Raw genomic sequence first — 20,702 nt, 5'->3', positions numbered from 1 at the left:
AAAAAATGTAGCAGCCTGAGAGTTGTCAAGAGCTGAACAATAATGATCTATTTGTTCACAGCAGTATTATCTCTTTTGACCTTGGATTGCATTTATGACGTCTAAATAAGCATTGTCATTAAGCAAGATAACTCCGTAATTCAGCATCCATGTCTGCTGTTTAGAATTTCTCAATGCAAGTTTGGAAGAGTAAGAAACTATATTTCAGCATTTATCATCATTCACCTCGTAAAATTTTACACCTTTTAACGCTAGTTTCAGCAAGTTTTACATGCTGAAAAGTGTCACATTATTTTTGGAATCAATGTTGCGAAAAGTGCCAGGTGTTTGGCCAAAAACGCAAGGTTTTGGGAGAAAATGTATACAAATAGAATATAGAATATTAAATATTATTTATGAACATATCTGAAAACTTTTGTCTTGCTTTAAACATTAATTATTATGCATTGGAAAATGTATGGAATGTAATAAAAAAATGTTTTTTTTTAACACAAAGAGCATTTTCCCCAGAAGAAACAATAAAAATTGAGTTTGAACTGAATTAACTAATTTTAAAAGTAGAATATTGTAGTTTTCAATGCTTTCGTGTTGTAGAACATTAAAAGGCAATCCAAAATCATATTAAAAAATTTTGTATTTATTTAATAGAAAGTAAAAACAAAATATTTTCTCAATTCTCTATCTGACCGAATTTTTAGTAAAATCACAGAGTTTTAGTAAAATATTATGGTAACTACCTACCAAAATAAATAAATAGTGAATGTTTAATTGCTATCTCTACAAGATTCTGTATATGCAATTATATCAAAAGAAGTACACAACATTCTAATTTGTTTGGAACATCCAAAAAATATATAATTTACAGTATGAAAAAAAATAAAAGTTTCAACTGAAAACGTATAAGAAAAAGTAGTTTACTTTAATTTTTAAAGCTTTCTTGTAGTAGAGCAGAACATTACAATCAAAAATTATATACTAAACATTACATTTAAAAATTTAGTTTAAATGAATTTTTGAAACATAATGTTGGAGAAAGTTTGAGAGAGACATTTTCAGTAGAGTTTCACATCATCTATAGACAGTAAAAGAGCAAAATAAGAACCAAAATGGCTAATTCGGACCTTTGTAAAGCTGTTTCCATGATTTCATTACATATTAGAGGTGTTTAAATTATTTATAAAATATTATTTCATAGTCTTGTTGATTCTTGATTCTTTTTCCATGGTTTATACATATATAATAGTTATATATTACAGCATATATGCTACGTTATATTATTACATAAAAGTTCATGTAAACAAATAATTGGTCATCAAGTGTATATATAACAATTATCAATACAATGTATAGAAGTATGTCTTTATTTATGTAAATTAATTTTATTTAGTTAAATTTTAAGAAACATCAACATTACTAGTTGTTTTTAAATATTTAATGTTTGCTTTCCTTCATATTTTATAAATGTGGCAAATATATTTGCCGTCAAGATGAAAAAGGACTGATATATGAACAGCTGCAACTGCTTAGACACAAATGTATAATGTCTTTTTGGATAATTAATAATCCAAACGTGCATGAATGCACATGAATTATATGTAAATGTAATTAAGAATAATACTTAAAAATAAAAACCTTTTTCCTTTTATTTCAATATTTGCACATCTAACACTACATGCGGATTCTTTCCTACGATATATAGATCATTGTAGACAGATGCTGCCATAAATCTTGGTAAGATCCTTGCATCAAATCATGCCGGATAATTATTGGATCTCTTTATACAAAATACAGAAAATTGTCATTCTTACCTAATATATTACAGAATTCATCATCTCCGATATCCCACGCATCACTGACACTGTCTTGGAAGTCCTGGAATGATGTAGAACTTGAATTTTGCTGGGAGTTGCTCCTTACTTCTTTTCTAGGACTTGGCCTGCAAGAACATGGTTTATGTAGAATTATCCTACAGTATGTTTAATAGTTACATAGTACTTGTTAAGTTGAAAAACAAATATTTATTTTGCAAATAATCTTATATTAAGCTTATATTATTGTGAAGGATGCATTTAAAAATGGCTCACAACCTACCAGAACTGAGTAAGTCTTCGAGCGGACCACGACCAAGGATGTGTTAGACAGGTGAAAGGATTTAAGGAAGGAGGTGGTAAATGGTCCCTTCTCTGAAGTAATAAAGGGGTTTTCTCAGATGGTTCAGGATTTCTAAAAATAATTCAATCATAATAAGCATGCTTTCAATATTCTCTTGACCAATATATTCGTTAAAAGGTAAAACGGTTAAGTAACTTTACTTGAATTGTTTAAGTGCGTATTATTTTCCTTTAATACATTAACTGCCAACTCCATCACATTTTAGCGGTATAGTGCCAAATTTTATTAACATAAATTCTTGTCACTTTTGGGTTTTTTCCTCTTTACTGGGCACTAATAACTGTGATTTGATGAAACAGATTCCAGTTACTTTCACGTTTCTGGCATTTCCATAACAACGAGAACCGAGAAAAAAGCTGGGTGAATTGGCAAAATTTAACCCTGTTGGTTACACTGAATGATTTATTTCGTAACTTGAAAGTAGCATAGAAAGATTTAGTTTCAGACAATGATACCATTTCATGGTAGACTAAGTTTCCGGCAATACATTCTTGGAAAAGTGCACAAGTACTCGATCAAAATATTCAAACTGTGTGATATATCTGGGTACACATATTCAGTAAAAATATACATAGGGAAAGGTACTGTACGAAATAAAAAAGACAGGTCTGTTGCCACCAAGTGGTCAACGAGTTTATGACAAACAGTTTGAATACTACATGTTGACAATTATTATACTTCTGTTGATCTTGCCAAACTGATGAACTATTATCGCTGATACTTTGAGAAAGAATCACAAAGGTTTGCCAAAAAACCTCTTGGAACAAAAAAGGTGAGATGATGTGCTCAAAAAACAATGAAGGCATAGTTGTTGCTAAGTGGAAAGATAAGAGAGAAGTACACCTGTTCCTCACATTCCAAAGGCCTGAATATTTTGAGCTTGACCATAAAATATCCAGTGGACCACAAATCTTGAAGCCCTTACTTGTTGTTGACTACAATAAAGCAAAAGTTGGGATTTATCTCTTAGATCAATTGTCATCCTTCAGCACTGTAGTGCGAAATACTATGCAATGGTTCCATAAAGTAGGAGAGGAACTTCTGCTTCGGACTTCAGTAGTTAAGAGTTGGTTGGCTTACAATAGTTGGTAGTCCTGAACTCTGATAACTCGTAATACTCACAAAAAAAAAAAAGAAACACATGGTCTAAATTAATCAGCTCAAACAGGAATTACCCTGTTCATTGATGGACGAGCAATAAGAAACGTTTATTCTGAAAGTAACATCAACTGGTCACTACTACCTGACGTCATCTTCTTTTGTTGGGGAAGGAGCTACAAAATGCAGATCAAGGAAAATGTACAAAATGTGCTACATAAAGAATGTCTGAAGAAAAAGAACGAAGAACGTAATGTGCCAAGAAATACGGCTCAGGTCCCAACACATTCATTGAAATGGTTGGTTTTTCATTTTGTAATGAATGTCCCGAAAAACCATTTTTGTTTCAGAGACATTCATTCACTAGCAATAATTGTTAATAATGTTATAAAATTAGAAATAAATTGAGTAAAAAAAATAAGACAGTGTTACTTTTTGTAATACCAAATAACATAACCAAGTTTACATGTGAATATATACGACCTGTCGGATAAAATGGCTCAACAAATTGTGCTGATAATGTCCAATCTTACAATCTCAGTTACTCAGCTGGAAAAACACTTTACCACAAAAGACAATGTCCTGTGAAATGTCCTACTCTTTCTAGTTCATCGTTTTATTGAGTTCTGTCAGAGTACAACATTAGTGGGAAGGTAAAGGAAATGGCTACCAGATGTATAGTGATGGTGTCGGGTAACTTCACCCGATAAGTTATGTCTGAACGACTATGGATGTCGTGAGGGTTGACCCAACGTGACAGGTAAGGTGTTAATCACTGCCTTGTGATTGATAATGATCTACTTCGCTGAGTTACACATAACAGTGATTTGACAGCTCAAATATAAATCCTATTAACTAAAATAATTTAGCAATCTTAACTTGTCCATTCTCAATGTTATCATACATAATTGGCGTAATGGCCTAATACATAAAGTACGGTCAAATAATTTTGGAATTGCTCCCTATACGCAAAAAGGAACACTTAAAGGGATATTTCTACTTCTGGAGTTCGCAGCACTGTTGCTGAAAGCAGAGTCATCTGAAATTTTGCTATTAAAAGCAGCAGTTTGGTTCGGAAAAAGAGCTATGTTTATTTGTTAGATTTTTCGTACAATTATTAGTTTCCTCTCAAATGGTTACAACTTTATCTAACAGTTAAAGGAAAAATCTATGCTTCATCATATACAGGGTGAGGTAGACTACCCTTCCGCGATGTATAGCAGCTAAACCAAGAAATCTACCTTCTTCATTTTAACGAAAATCCCCATATTTCGACCCCAAATAGTTTAAAACACCCAAAAATACCCCAAAACGGCCCTTTGGGGGGGGATAATTTTTTAAAGATTTAAAAATGTAAAGGTAGGTCGGGCCGTAGCTCATCCTAAAGGTTTCTATTCAATGTTCATTTTGAAATAAAGTTTTAAATTATTTTGCTTATTAAAAAAAAAAAAGTAGTCAAAAGTTGCCAAAGTTATACAGTTTCAAAGCTTTTACACCGTTACCTCGTTAAAACTTTTTAGCAAATCCAGATTTTTATCCAAGGTTAACAAAGAAGTACTCTTAATAAAAATATGTTGCAGTTGTCACTTTTAAGCACATTTCCAATTTTAAAAAATAGTTCACTTTTAGGATATATAAGGTTAACTTGTAAACCCTAAAATTTCAAACATCAAGGTATGCCTTGCATTACACCTTTCAATAGCTCTCTTAAAAACATAAATTTTTGTATCTAAAGTTTGGCTTTATCTTGGATGGTCTAGAAATGACGCCAAAAATACTAAGTTTGTATTTTGTAAAACGAAGAAGCTATATTTGTTGGTTCAGTAGCTGTACACAGCAGACGAGTGGTCTGTTCATAAATTACAACTTGTTGAATTCTTTAAAAATTCTTATGGGGGACTATTTCATGGGGCAATATTTAGCTCTCAACATGACCATAACTTATTTGAAAAATTTGTCAATGCTTAAAGAGCTATTTGATCACTAATGAACATGCAGAGTTTCTTCTGCTCTCAAAGTGTCCCACATTGTATTAACAGAATTCGGTTACTTTTTTTTCTCTCAAATACAAAATCTTAATCTTGATATTTTTTAATCTCAAAATTCATATTCATCAACCAACAAAAAACAAATATCAAACATAAAATTAGAATCCTTTTGAATCTTTGAAAATCAAATGTTTAATTTTGAATAATGGGTCACTGTTATTGGTGCTATTTTACTAAGTTACTGACTATGCAGCTTGACTTGTTTGATAACAGAACTGCTGTTTAGGTCATGCGACAGGTTACTCCAGTGATGAACTTCCATTCTGTTCCTGCCCCCTACTTTTTTTGTATTTATCTATAAAGATGTTCTACAAAAATTATAACTCTCTTAAACTATATTTTTGTTCTCGTAATAATTAATAAAATTAAGTACATACTAAAGATCACTAAACAGAAAGTTATGGTAACATTTGATAAATTAATTTTCTATCCTACACAAAACCGGTTCATAATTTAAAACCTACCTTCCAGGCACCGGTTTAGTGCTTTTCTTCCAAAATGTTGATCCCTGGTCTTCATTGTTATCATGGTTCTCCATTATTGATGTTTCAAATTATTGAATTAACAAAACCATCTCCTGGAAACAAGGTAACATAACGTACAGGTATGTATATAGTTAAAAAGTTAAATGTATAAAAATTAACGTCTAATATTGTGACATAAATATACTTCAATAATGTGAAATGTTGGTATTTTTTACTTAGGTATTCTGGGTAAATTTTTCCTGTGTGTTGACAAACATTGGGGTTGTATTTTATGTATTAACACCTCCAACTGACATAAATAAATATATGTTACTAGTACATATACTAGTACTTTGGTACTACCAAAGATAAAGTTTAACTTCATGAGCGCTCACGTGATATGAGCTTGAATTTGGATACTATCTCGAGGGATGTTTTCTTTTTTTCGCCAGAAGTGGGGTGACACCAAAGGCGCAACCGAAGCCCGTACTGATGGCCACGGACACTTCCAATCGGTACTTTTCCAGCCTCAGATCATGTGCCAGATCGTCCAACTTGATCTGACACCGGAAAAACATCAATTGGAAATGTCCATGAACATAAATGCTCTCGAATGCTCAGAATGCTCTCGGTGCCACTGCAGTTCTGACAAAAGAAGAAAAACATCCCCAGGCCCCCAAAGTAAGTGCTTAAAAATTCGGGGATTACATGGATTTGGTGATTCATTAAATTCGGGCATAAGGTTTACTAATTTCATGTTCCCTGCTGTATCCGATCTCGAAAATCGTACGGTTTGTAATGCATCGCTAACGCTCAGCCAAATGGTATGATATATAAAAAAAAATCAATGGATTTCGTCGAAAAATTAGGTGACGTGTTAGTAAAATTAGGAGACAAGAAGAGTTTTGTGATAACTAAAGTCCAAGATTAGGTTTGCCAGGAAGTGGAAAGTAGAGTGTTTAATTTTAACCAAACTAGAGTTTGGGGGCGTTTAATCGCTTAACCGTTAAGAGATACAACAAAAAGTGACTGGACATTTCTTGTCGGAAATTTAATTTTGTCTTCAATTCTACTTCTGGATTTGAGTAACTTAAGTACAATTGCTGGCTTTCAGGTAATTTCTAGTGATTAAACGGACTAATCTAGAATTGAGCAAAATTTCAAGTTTATAGCATACCAGGATTAGACTGTGTACTGAGTAAATCTGCCCACCAGAGCGTTATGAGACAATCTGTTTTAATACACGAAGAGTGCTTATTCTGTCAGTAATCCTTATCAGATTCGTAGATCAGGGGTTTAATTTACACAGGAGATTATCTGATCATACCAGGAAATTCCGGAGGGAGGGATAATGTTACCACGTAAGACACACGTGGTTCTTTCTTGGAAGGTGTAGTTTCTGTGAAAATAAACAGAATTCACTCTGTCCCTCTCTACTATTAATGCTTAGCTAACGCTCCACCAGTTCCCATGGGGGAATATAGCCCGTAATTGACCTATGACTTATTAACGAGTAATTAATGTAAAATGCAAAAATTTCGTGTCCATAGCTTTATTCGTTCTACAAATATCGTACTGCAGTAAACTTCACTGACCCTCAACCAAATCCAATGGAGATACGTATGCCTCATCTGAACGAAATGATTTCAGCGTAGTAACGATGAATCGTGCAAAATTTCAAGTTTACAGCTCATTTCGTTCTCGAGATATCCTATGAAATACATATAGACAGACAAACATTTACCACCAGATGAGTTACATCGACATATCAGAAGTTACACAAATCTTTCTTTCATAGAGTAATAAAAGCTCGTTGTGGGACTGGATGGAATTGCACAAATTGTAGTCGCATAAACATTTAAAACTCCTAAAATTGTCAATTTAAGACAAAGATTTTGCCCTTGAGAGCATTTTTTGGGCTTACAAAATGATATACGACAAAAAGCTATTTGACCTCTTTTATATATCTCGTCATTGTTTAGATATAAAAAGTTTTAAATTTTAGCAAGGACCAAAGGTTTGGCCGCTATCGACTCCAGAAACAAAATTATCATGTCAAAATATTAATATTTATTAGCCTAATAATTGAAGATGGAGCAAAAAGCCACTGGACCTTTTTTGTAGATCGCATTATTTTGTATTTAAATAAAATTTTTATTTTATACTACAGTTAGAGTTTCTGCTGCAATGGAGCCCAGAATCACATTTTTTACGTAAAACTTAGAAAAGAAATGCATTTTAACGCATTTTTCGGCCAAACCATTGAGGATAGGGCAAAATGTTACTGGACCTTATTTTGTAGATCACGCTGTTTCCTAAATCCCATTGAAAATTTGATTTGACCTACGACTAACGGTTCGGCCGCTATCGTGCCCGGAAGGTAAATGTTTAAGTGAAAATTGCGAAAATGTTCCACATAATTGCGTTTTGTGGCCAATCTGATAGAGATAGAGCAAACATTTACTGGATCTTTTTTGTAGATCACTTCATCCCCGACTAATGATTTTCTGTCAGATCCGAGCTAGCTCTAACGGTTCACCCGTTAACGGGCTTCAAATAAATGCCTGCAAGAGTGAAAAGTGTGAAAGTTTGCGAATTTTTTTAAGGAGTTTAAAAGTAAAAATTTCCAGTTTTCAGACTTTTCCCAGTGGTTTGAAGGTAAAAACTACTTGCGTGCAAAATTTTGTGTTTCCTGCACTTCTAGAAGTGGGTTAGAATTTTGTATACCCTATCAGTCAGTGAGTAACAAATGCAGCTGTATGTATACATAGACGAGAGAATTAAAAAACGTAAATAAAATATAAAAAGAGCTAGTACAAAAGTCTAAAACTGCTCAACATTGTCGACCTGAAAAGGATCACATGAAATGTGATGATGCCGAAATAATATATTGCGGGGAGATTTTCTTTGATATGTATATGTAGGGATTCAAACTCAGATCACGTGAGTGTTCGTAAAGGTTAACTTTAACCTTTTCTATTTAAAATATATACATATGTATTTAGCTACTAATAAAGCGTAATAAAAAGTAGTAGATAGGGACAGAGTACAATAGGAATATTAGTGACCTCCGTATAGTAACTAAGTACCAAAAGATTACGTAAACTTATGTGCCAGGATTATCAAAGAAAATTAGAAAAGTAGGTAGAAAATATCATATTATAACCGTGTTGAGAACAACAAAACACTCTAAGACAAGGTCCTGTAAAATAAAATGGCACACAGAACTCAAAAACTATGTTTACAATAAAAATATGTTTGTGTAATAACAAATACATAGACGAGAGAATTAAAGAATGTAAATAAAATATAAAAAGAGCTAGTACAAAAGTCTAAAACTGCTCAACATTGTCGACCTGAAAAGGATCACATGAAATGTGATGATGCCGAAATAATATATTGCGGGGAGATTTTCTTTGAACACAACAGTTTTGATACTTCATAAATTAGCAGACAAATCGCTAAGTCAACCTTCGGATGAGGTTAAGCCAGTATTAAAAAAAGAACTAACTACGAAACGTACAAAGATTTTAACAATCAAACAAACCTTAACTTTGGTACTTTGGGATTATACCGACCACACCCAGACATGAATCGTTATTCGACATTTTGCTTTTACTGATTACTAGGTTAGCGTAGAACAATATTTCGTCAATATAAAACAGGAATTGTCTTATCGCAAACCCCTCCCCATCCTCAGACAGAGGTCAAAGTCGAGCGCGTCTAGTAGATAACGTGATTGCAGAGTCTCGCCGCCCGTTCAGCTGGTGCGTCGCTTTGTTGTACTTCCGTGTTTTACCTCTACATTTCTCCAAACACAAAAATTCAACAACAACAAACATTACCAAACTAAAACTAAACTCTTTATTGAAAAAACACTCAAAACTTGTTTTTATTCTTGATCACATTCCGCAACCCAAAATGCGAGTGCCTCCGGCCATCAGCGCGGGCTTCGACAGCACCTTTGGTGCTGCCCCGTGCTGATGTCGACGAAAGAAAAACATCCCTCGAGATAGTACCTATCAGTAAAATATCAAATTCCAGAGGGGCTGATCAGAAATATAAATTGAATTGTAATGGAAAGGCAATTATGTACAGTGCAAATCATGTGATGCCGCGCGGCCTGCCGTAATCGGGATTCTCGAGAAAGATAAGATAACAGCGACAACAATACCGATCACAATACCTGGAAATGCTTGTAAGTTTGTAATTTTGTAATTAAAGAGTTGTTTTTTCGTTCTATCATGTTTATTTCTATAAATTTATATTTTTGTGTTCTTCATACTGGTGTGGTCGGTATAATCCCAAAGTACCAAATTCATACATGAAATTAAGGTCTAGGACAAACATAGGGCCAGAGGCGGCTGCCTTTAACCTTTCAACACCTTCCGAACATCGCCTTCCTGTCTCATGTTTCAGTACCACAACACCATACGCTGCAATACCACAGGAAATGTTGACACTGATCCCCTTGGTTTACATTTTTACATTGGTCTTATGGGTAGCCATGATAGCAACGAGAAAATAGCTGAATAAACATATTTGTAAACAAACTCAATACACCCATAAGAGAATCGAAAACTTGTGATAACACATCACATGTTTGAATCAACAAAAAGTGTAGCCTAACTATCCCAACACACACAACATCATTTCACAGTGACTTGATTTGTAGAATTTTATTATCTAAATATTTAATACTGTTATAAAATTCAATTTAATACATACGGATTTAAATGTATAATGTGGCAAGATATGCCGAGAAAGATTTCATACATAGACTTTTTTGCATGAAATTTGGTTTCTACAAGAATGAGTTCTAGGATGCATCATTTTCGTGACAACTTCATTTTGAATCATTGTCTCTGTTTATCTATCACATTTGACATATCAAGAAAGAAGCAAGCTACAGAAAGATTCGTGATTAGATTCGATTCTTTGGTATTATTCAGAGGCCACTAATTTTGGAAGTTTTTCGTTCATGGGACCTAAAAAACTACATTATTGTGAAAATTATACATCATTATGTTGGTTCTTGTTTTCTTCTTCCCAACGGGATGCGATGTCGGAAAGAAGAAGGCGAATCTATCTCTATCTACTATTTGTTTGTTATTAGGCTGTAATCAGTAGGATTAGATTAGGCTGTCATAAATATGTAACCATTGTAGTATCAGAGTTAAAGATTATCTTTGCGAGTGTTCACATGATCTGAGCTTGAATTTGGGTAATATCTTGAGTGATTTTTTTCGCCAGAAGTGCAGGCTTGCACCTACAGCACTAGCGAAGCACGTACTATTGGCTAGGGTACATTACATAATCTGATAAATACCTTCCTTGCCTTAGATCACATCCGAGATCGTCCAACTTTTCGACGCCAGATCAAGTTGGATGATCTGTTAAATTATCTGAGGTCAGGAAAGTACCAATTGGAACTGCCCCTGGCCATCAGTGTTCAGTGAATTCTGCACTTCTGGTGAAAAAATAAAATCATCACTCAAGATAGTACCTTAATTCAAGCTCAGGTCACATGAGCGCTCGTTATTTTAACATTTATAATATGTACATATGTATTTACCCACTTATATAGTCTAATAACAAATAGTAGATAGGGACAGAATGGCCTCCTTATCACAAACATAACTTTGGGAGTCAAGAAGAATGACATGTAATTTTCACAGCAAGTCATAATAAAATCTTTTCTTTCTAATAATGTAATGTTCTAGCCCTCTGGTAAAAAAAGTCTCCCAAAAATAGTGGCCTCCGTATTTTACTAAATTACCTCATATTCTCTGGAATGTTATCTGAAGGATGTTTTTCATTTATCCTCATCAGCAACTGGTACCAACAGCCCGCACTAATGGCCAGGGGCATTTCTGATCAATACTTTCCCGACCTTAGATCATGGCCCAGATCGTACTTAATTTCTGACGTCAGATAACGTTGGACGATTTGGTACATGATCAGGAAAGTAGCCTACCAATCGGAACAAGAACAAACACTTGCTGTCAGAGTTCAGTAGATCCTGCACTTCTGCCAAAAAAAACATCACTCGAGAGAATATCTAAATTGAAGCTCAGATCACATGAGCGCTCTCGTTAACTTTTAATGTTAATAATACGTACGAGTTTACCTACTTAGGATACATAGGCCTTATTGCCAACATCGCTTTGGGAGGCAAAAAACAAGAATGACATGTAATTTTCACAGCAAGTCAAATAAAGTCTTTTAATGTAATAATGTAGTTTTTTTAGGTCCCAGATATAAAAAACTCTTGCAAAGATAGTGGCCTCCGGAAAATACCAAAGTGCCTCAGATTCTTTCAAATCTTTATCTTTAATCTGAGGGATGTTTTCCGTTCGTCCTTATCAGCAAGTTGTACCATCAGCCTGCATTGTTGGCTAGAGGCATTAGTATCAACACGTTCCTTCTTCAATGTTTTTTTTTAACCTCTTAGGCCTTTACACACCTAACCTTGTTGGCCTGTAAACACTTTAATTGTTTTCTGTTGTTTCTCTGTTCAATTTATAAACATTTCCAATCTGGAGAAAGAATGTTTTAATAGTGTGAAGTAGCTAAAGTATATATTTAGGTTACCTAATTTTTTAATCAGTATAGTAGATAAATTACTAAATATTCACCAAGATAAGGTCCATTGTGAGGTAATCAACACCACCTTGTGCAATATCAGTAATCAGCCATTTCTTAGACATCTGATTTGGGTTAGGACTTAGTCTTATAGATCTTGTTCAAACTCTGATATTCTGAATGGTGAAGTAGATTAGTTGGTTAAGGTAGGGTTTGAATCAATACCCTAGGCTATTTTAAAAAGAAAGGTAAATTTTTAAAGTAAAACCAATCCTAAAAACTATAGAACTGAGCAACTATGGCAATAGCCTAGTTTATCTTAAAATAAACTACGCGATTTAAATAATACTGAATGAAATCAAACATAACTAGGTAACTAATAAGACTACAACTAAACCGTTAACAATTAACATAGGCCTGTAAACCAATTAGCAATTTAACTATAAGAGGTATGTGTGTAACAAATATTATTCATCACAATATTCAACTAGAAATTGAAGCAAGTAAGAGCTTAAGTAAAACTCACTTGAAATTTGTAATTCTATAAATCTTGAAACATATATAATATGTGAAGACAAGAAGTTAGTAAATTTCATACATGACCTCAATGAAAATATTATTGTAAACTAAAAACAAAAAAGTAGTAATTGAATTCCAACTAAAGTTTGACACAGGCTAGGAAGTGGGTTGTCATCTGTTATTTTGGTTTTTTCCGCACAAAGTCGTTTAAATAAACGTGTTGTAATCAAAATGGCACAAGAATGAAACAACGCCCAACACCATATACATATAAATTAATACCTTACGTTTAATATTATACTTTAGGTTTAAGCAACTCTTTTCATAAAATGTTGGCGTGAATGCATAAGCCTACGTTGGTGTATCAAGATAAGTGCACAATATTTGTACATTTAACGACAATATCACTAATCGGTAGGAATGGGTTAGATGATACCGGTACATATAGTTGAGATGTTGGTTGACACTTAAAAAGTATCGTTATAGAGACTCATCTCCAGATGTTTTCTAATAATTATTAGATACTAACCTAGTAATTTACTATAAAAACTAGCTTGCAAAGTCTAGATAATGGTGTGGATTTAGTAGCAGATCTGCTCAAGATAAAGCAGCTCTAGATTCCGGTTTAGATCCCCAGTATGAAAGATGTGGTGAACAATTTTAACATAATCGCTTAACTCACTCCTCGCTTCATGCCCCGGAAAACTATTTGGCCTGAGGATTAAAAAAATGATCACAGTATTGCTCACCTAAAATTATGATCGCTAAATATTGGTTTTACAAATTGAGTAATGATTATTATCTTTGAGTTTGATATATTTATTTGGTGCAACAGAATTGAGGATTTACAATCTTTCTTACAACTATTCTATAGCATGCTAAGCTGTACTGTCATGTGAGTGAAATTACCAGTATGGTGACGGAGTGAGTGAAGGTGTCCAAGCGTGATAATGCATTAAAATTTACTAGTAGATGCTGATCATGGCATTGAGTATCTTTGCGTTGTCTTAAAGAGGTAAAAATCGACCACCAAAAGAGAAGTACGCATCACTTTCAGTCTTATTCACTCATTTATTTTATCTTGCTGCAGAGGTGAACATTATGACTTGTTTTACGGGGGAGAAATTAGCATATTTATGTTCTCTCGAGGTCAAACATTTAAGCTCTCTCTTGACACAATCAAGTGTGAATTAATTAATAAATGAGCCCACAAGAGTTACACCTCACTCGGCCACCTTGTTAGACTATATCGTAGTGGACAGATCAACCGAGGCTGAAAGAACCGGTGTTATTAATGAGTTAGACATCACTGAAGAATAGAAAATATGATGGATCACAAGTTGGTAACAGAAAAATGGCATTAATTATAGACTAAATGATGACTATAAAGTGTACTCAACCATTTAACCTAGTTAATTTCTCTTTGTTCGTGCATTGCATCCTAAACATTAAGAACGAACGATATGATTGGTTTATAACTGAGTAAACATTAAGAACGAACGATATGATTGGTTTATTACTGAGTTTTACAGAGATTTCTTCATGTAAACAGAGCGGTATCTCAATATTCAAATAAAAGAAATACAATGGAGCCATATCGGTCAGATGTAGGACGCCGATGAAATATAGAAATGTTTTACTTCAAATATATACAATACGTTCTGTTAAAATGCTCCAATAGTATACAAGATAGTGACAAAAGAAAAGCACTCAGAAAAATGACGAAATTGTATATCTAACCAAATAAAATATACAAAAAGTATTAGGAATAAGACATGCTAAAGATTGGACAAAATTCAAGCTCACTACAAGTGATCTGAATGATCGGATTAATAGGTCAAAAAGGCATATTTTGCTAAAAACGGCTTCTTCAAAAAACCTCCAAGAATTCTGGACGTATTTGTATCAATTTCACAGATGGCAGCAATAACTGAAGTTTTCTATCTTCTTCTGATATCACAACTGAAAAAACAACTGAGCTTTTTATTGGAATATGGAGTAATATTGAACATTCACGGACATGACATTTTCTGTCTTTTAAATTTTAATTCTAATACTAGGCTTGACAGTAGGCTAATTACTAAGTATGTTCTTACAAGTCGTAACAAGATGTCATTTCTTGAGCTCACTTAATATAAGTTCAAAAGTAAACTATTAACTATAGACAATTTCCAAATAAATTTTTGCCACTTGACTACTCATCCTAAATCCAGAAAGATTTCAAATTTTTATTAACGGAAGCTTCTTTTTGAAGCTGGGAGACGAGTAATTGATTACATTATTATACAGTACAGTAGAATGTCTATTACAATAAATGTCTCGCGCTCTATAACAGTTAGTGACACCATTGTCACTTCCCACTCATCCGCAGGACAGTCCTCTTTTTGGAGTAGCTGATAGGCCTAATATAAGACATGCACGTGTGTTCTTTGCAATGTAGCTTATTGTAACAAAATCTCAATCTAAGAATCTGTAAACTATGAAAAATATTCGCAATCAAAGGGAGGTGATATTCACCTGATTATTAGGAAAGGTGTACCAGTGAATTATTAATCACGAATTTTAAATCGCCTGTTACAACCACTGAATAAAAACACCAAAAAGTAATAAAGATATTATTTTTAATTGCCATATTGATACGCTAATTTTGTAGGTTACCAATGAATGTTAAATCATTTAAATACTTCAGAGTAGGAGCCAACTGCACTTCTGTCAAAGACATCAAGGATTACTTCGATGTCGAAATTGTACAGTCTTTTCCTTGAGATTGGTACTACAGTATATGGGGAGTAGATTTCCGGAATGTCAAGTTCACTTCAATTCCCCACCTGAGACGGCGTTGTAATTGTATGGGGGACCGGACCAGCGACTAAAGAAATAACTAGAGCCGGTTTACTGGCTTGGCATATAAAGCCTATTTGATGCACTGCATAGACTGGTCGCCCACGATGAATAATTATCCTAGTGACGAGCGTCAAAAATCAATCAACTCACTTGTTCATGACACGCACATTGCATTGCGATTATGCTATAAATTAGATAGTAATTCACTTTAAATAATACCTTTTCATTGGATGGCTTTATTCCGACGGTTTGTGGCAAAATAATATAGCATTGGTATATCTTCTCATAAATTGTTTTATGGTAAAAATAAGTACTATTTTGAGCTGAGGCCATGTCGTATTGATGTAAAGAGCCAAATCGAGTTATTATGAAGTAGTTACAAGTAATTGTTCTAAGACAGCAAATTTTAGATCTATAGATTACATACCTGAATGTATGGAAATGTTTGTAAAATTATATTTTAGCGTAATTATTTTTTTATGTGGGGTGTGAACAATGTTCTTTTGCTTTTCTTGGTTAAATAGTTTAGCCAAAAGACCATTCCAAATACTAATTAAATATTATCATTTATTGTCGTTAAGGGTTAAATACATGTATCGCACATAATACTGTATCGCAGCGGCAGTAATAATTATATTATGTACACTCTGGACAACAGGTTTTCAAAGCGGGTGAGTATGGAACACTCATAGTTTGAACACTTATCAAACACAAATCATCGGCCAGTTTGATTTGAAAAGTACACAATAGGTCGTAATAAATTTATTCATAACCTACCGACATTAAATTTGGGATCGATCTCATCTCCAACTTTCTCGCTAACAAAGCGTTTCTTAACGTTAAAGTGATTTAATCATGACGCCATTTTCATCTCAACTCGTGACTCTCTGTACGTTTTTATTTTTAGTGTCTTAACGTATTAGATGTTCTAAACTATTTGAGTTTAATCCGCTGTAATTGATTATTCGTTGTTTATGTAAAATGTTAAAGTGTAATTCCTTTGAGTAGTGTTACTAAATATTCTTTAAGTAGTAATGATTGGTATGAGCCAAACAAAGCCGCTGGTAGGATTGCGCTTCAATTAAATCGAGCAAACTGGCTGGCTGCCAGAAGAATTGGGTAGCGGAGTGATTTGTCAATTGGGATATTGAATCCAATGGTCAGGATTTTTTGACAAAGATTGGTGGAGTTGGCTTAGGACTGTGAGTGGATCGAAGGTCTAGTCTTATTTTGACAGTCGGGGTTTTACCTGATTCAGTATGTGCCGCAGAACATGCAGTTTGACACTAGCGATACAGTAGCCTCTGGCAGCCATAGAGTAAACGGGATTTGGATCCATTCTCGGATAATTGTCATACGGAGCTACACTGGTTGAATAATTACTACTGAAACAGTCTTTATAATATAAACCTGAAAGATGTGGTAAAGGAAAATAATTTCCAACAATTAATGATAAATGCTCTGAAACCCACGATGTTAGTTTAATCACCCTAGGGTGTGATGGTAGAATATTATTTATATATACACCTATTGCTTTGTTTATATACATTAGGATAGAGATTTCCAAAGTTTAAGTCTTCGACAAAACAAAATATATAAAGATATATATTTGTAAAATTACATTTTATTTTACTTAACGTCCAGTTTATGGTCTTATACTATGATTTAGTCCAAATAAATTATACTAAGGAAGAAAAAAAGGATAAAAGAAAATAACTTTGTGTGTAAAGGTGGTAAGAAAGGTGAGCTAACCTAACCCAAAGTTAGTTTTAAGATTTGTGTTTAGATAATCTGAAAGTAAAACACTACATCCTTATGTACTTTACGCCCAAAGGAAAAATGAGTAGTTTATTTCATCATTATACTGTTACATATTATAAACTTATATTACTAAATGTAATTTATTCCGGCATATGTATCGAATGCATATTTAAGTTCTAAAGTAACGTTTCACTTAAATTTGGGTTTATTCTAATTTCAAAATTCAACATATTACGGTCTACAGTAAAAATACTGGGTCTTTTTCGTTTAAGGGCCAGCACCTTACAAACATACTATACCTGACTGACAGTGCATTTAATCGTTTTGTTTGGTGTTATTAGTTCGTAGGGCAGTAGTCCAGGTACTACTTCTAGTATAAACTCGTCTTATCTTATCAGTGATAAACGTGCGCCGCTTATCTTTTGCCTGTATTGAAACCTGCGTTAGTTCTGTCTGAGTTTTGTGTTCAATAAAGCGTGGTGAGTTGATCTGGGCTTGGACTTTGCAAGTTCGAGTTAATTTTTTTTCTAAAAGAGCAAGCAGCTGCGCAGCGGGCAAGCATCGCGTGATCTGAGTGTTGAATAGGCAAGCTAGGGTCTTTTGTGCTGGCCCTTAAACGAAAAAGACCCAAAATACTACTATTTACCCTTGCACTCATATAGAACGTCCAGTTCTGTTGAAATATAAAATTGACCAAACTTTAAATAATTATTTCTGAACTGACTAGTAATTACGGCGGAAATAGAGCACAAAATAAATAATTAGAAACCCTTAAGAAATGTTTAGATAATTATTGACTGTTGCTATACATTATTTTACACACACATACATATGTAATACATAAGGAATCATAATGTGCAATTCATGTTTGACTTGTTGTGAACATTTGTAATCTATCATATGTACAGCCTGTTTGATCAAATTTATTCATCAGTTTGGTTTTTTTCTTCACTTTATTTCCTTTGCTTTCCTTTGTCATGCGCCTTTGTTTGTTTCCCTTAACGCTTTAGCGTACTTTCCACCAATGAAATGATTCGTTACATCTACTTTTATATTCGCCAATAGCTTTGGATAAGGCTGACACTAAACGCCAGGCTATGCCTACCATTGTTTAGATGCCGAGTGAATAAGTTGAGGTAACATAGGGTTCTGAAAATTGTTCCAATGTCAGAAACCCTTTGCCTCCTCTCACCACATGAGATGACCTATGCAAAACTTTTGTAAGACAGGCATTAATGACCAGTACTCATGAATTGCCTCAGCGGTTTGTTATAACCAGATTCTAAAACGAATAGTGTGATAAAATTTCACGAATAAAATAATGAATTATAAGCGTTGCATTCCCCAAAAGAAAATTCGAAACTTTTACGAAAATGTGGTCAACTCTTCTTGCGTAAAAGGCCGAAAAGAATTTTTTTGTAAATGATTACATTATATTCGAATAAATTATTCGGCGTACAATGTTGGGATCTGATATTATATTGAAATATGTTTTCTTTTACTGAATAAATATTTTATTCATTGGCTCGCCAAACAGAGACCACGACCCCACATGGGTGGATACAGTGATAGGGATATCTGCCCAACAAGCGTGTTCAAAGGTGACAGTGAGTAGTTTGTGGAATTGCCACTAGATGGCTCTAAAATGCAGAATGGTTAGTGAGACAGAGCAAGACAGCAAGAAGTTCTGTTGTTACTGCGACTTCTGGTCAGAGCCATGGTGTGAGGGGGAGAGGTGTTAGAGAGGGGGAGGGGGGAGTGTCCGGTTGCTCGCCCCTGCCCCCGCCGAACACCTCCCCCCCTCCGCCACCCGCGAAGTAGAGGCCAAAGCTCCGAGGCTGTGCGTTCATCGCGCGCTGGGCTACGATACATTCTTTCTTTCTGGCCTTTGAACTTACCGCTCATAGTCACGTGGTCTACCTCACATGTTTTCATCGGTAAAATAATACTTGACGACGCTACTAGTGTCAGAACACAGTGGAAAATATATTTTAAACATAACGTATTTTGAATATCTGGTAACGCAAACGATAAAATATAAATTTTCCAGCTCGACGAATGTAACAAAATATTAAAGGTCATACTGGTTATTAAAAAAACACTTTAATAGTATGCCCAATTCAAATATGTTTTAGTGCTATCAAGTTTTGCATAGATATTAGCCATAGAATGTTTGAACTACGTATTATAAATCGAGTAGTTAGTGACCGTTTATGAAATCATCTTACACAACATGTTTAGCAAACCTTATGTACTACTTTTCTCATTGTTTTCCCACTCAATTTTGTATTGTTATAAAAATTATATTTTTGTTTAGTTAGGTATAACAAGTGTCTGAACTTGTACAGAGCATCATGTTAAGTTATTAATTTTTGCTTAGCCTAATATTCTCGTTTATAGTTTTTTTTCCATTGCACTGAAATGTATTGTATTTTGTTTAGTTTTATAAAATGTCAAAATAGCCATAGGGATATTGCATCTGTGGCTATTATATATATAATTGAAACAAATAAATAATAAATACATTTGAACCTCTTTGAACGACGAAAATGCTTTTCAAAGATATTGAATTTTCTAATGTTCTAAATCCAAGCCTGGCCAATTACTATACTTGGTGTTTCTACCTCAATTAGGAATCAATCAGTAAGTTAGTTTCTACTTTGTATAAGTTACGCATAGGAGGAAACAGGATTTTTCCGGACATTTGCCATCGTTCAGTGAAACAAGAAATCAGTAACACTACGTTTCGAGATCTGCAATCTGATCTCTTCTTCAGGTAAAGAACTAACCTAATACATAATTACAAACTAGGTTAAAATAAACAAATCTTACCAAAGCGTTGTGGCACGCCTAAGTCAGGAATCACAACCTACATGTTGTTTGTCAACTTCACTAACTCTATAAACATGCACTTAATAAAAAACTATACAAAACGCTAATCATTAACTTAACTACGGAATACAGGTCACAATACGTCTTCACTCGTCTACTAACCACCTACGACGCATAGGCATGGTGACCATATTTTCTTTATATAAAATCCAGGACATGTTTACATAATTTTAAATAGGACAACGGAATTACCCGACTGGTGACGAGATGGAAGTGTAACCTCAGATGAAAAGCCTATAAACAGACTCATGGCATTGGTTTTAAATGGTCCCCAGATGGTTCAAATACCATACCTAAAATATAATAGGAATTCAAGTAT

The 20,702-nt window shown here is 34.0% G+C and overlaps 1 protein-coding gene across 2 annotated transcripts in view; it reads right to left on the bottom strand.

Moving 5' to 3' along the window:
- The window catches only part of LOC124368884 (TBC1 domain family member 22B), a 37,050-nt gene extending 23,984 nt beyond the window's left edge, over positions 1–13,066 (bottom strand). The window contains exons 1-4 of one of the 2 annotated variants that reach the window (XM_046826382.1): positions 12,894–13,066; positions 11,112–11,252; positions 5,783–5,895; positions 1,809–1,936 (exon numbers count right to left, since the gene is read on the bottom strand). In XM_046826382.1, the coding sequence (XP_046682338.1) occupies positions 1,809–1,936; positions 5,783–5,856 (202 nt within the window). In that variant the 5' untranslated portion in view covers positions 5,857–5,895; positions 11,112–11,252; positions 12,894–13,066. The remainder of the gene's footprint in view (positions 1–1,808; positions 1,937–5,782; positions 5,896–11,111; positions 11,253–12,893) is intronic. The other variant, XM_046826381.1, reaches the window with a different exon arrangement.
- Between the last annotated feature and the right edge of the window lie 7,636 nt (positions 13,067–20,702).

The sequence above is a fragment of the Homalodisca vitripennis genome, chromosome X (assembly GCF_021130785.1).
Source record: "Homalodisca vitripennis isolate AUS2020 chromosome X, UT_GWSS_2.1, whole genome shotgun sequence".
In the NCBI taxonomy this organism is placed as follows: domain Eukaryota; kingdom Metazoa; phylum Arthropoda; class Insecta; order Hemiptera; family Cicadellidae; genus Homalodisca; species Homalodisca vitripennis.
This window is presented reverse-complemented; position numbering and strand designations above follow the sequence as displayed.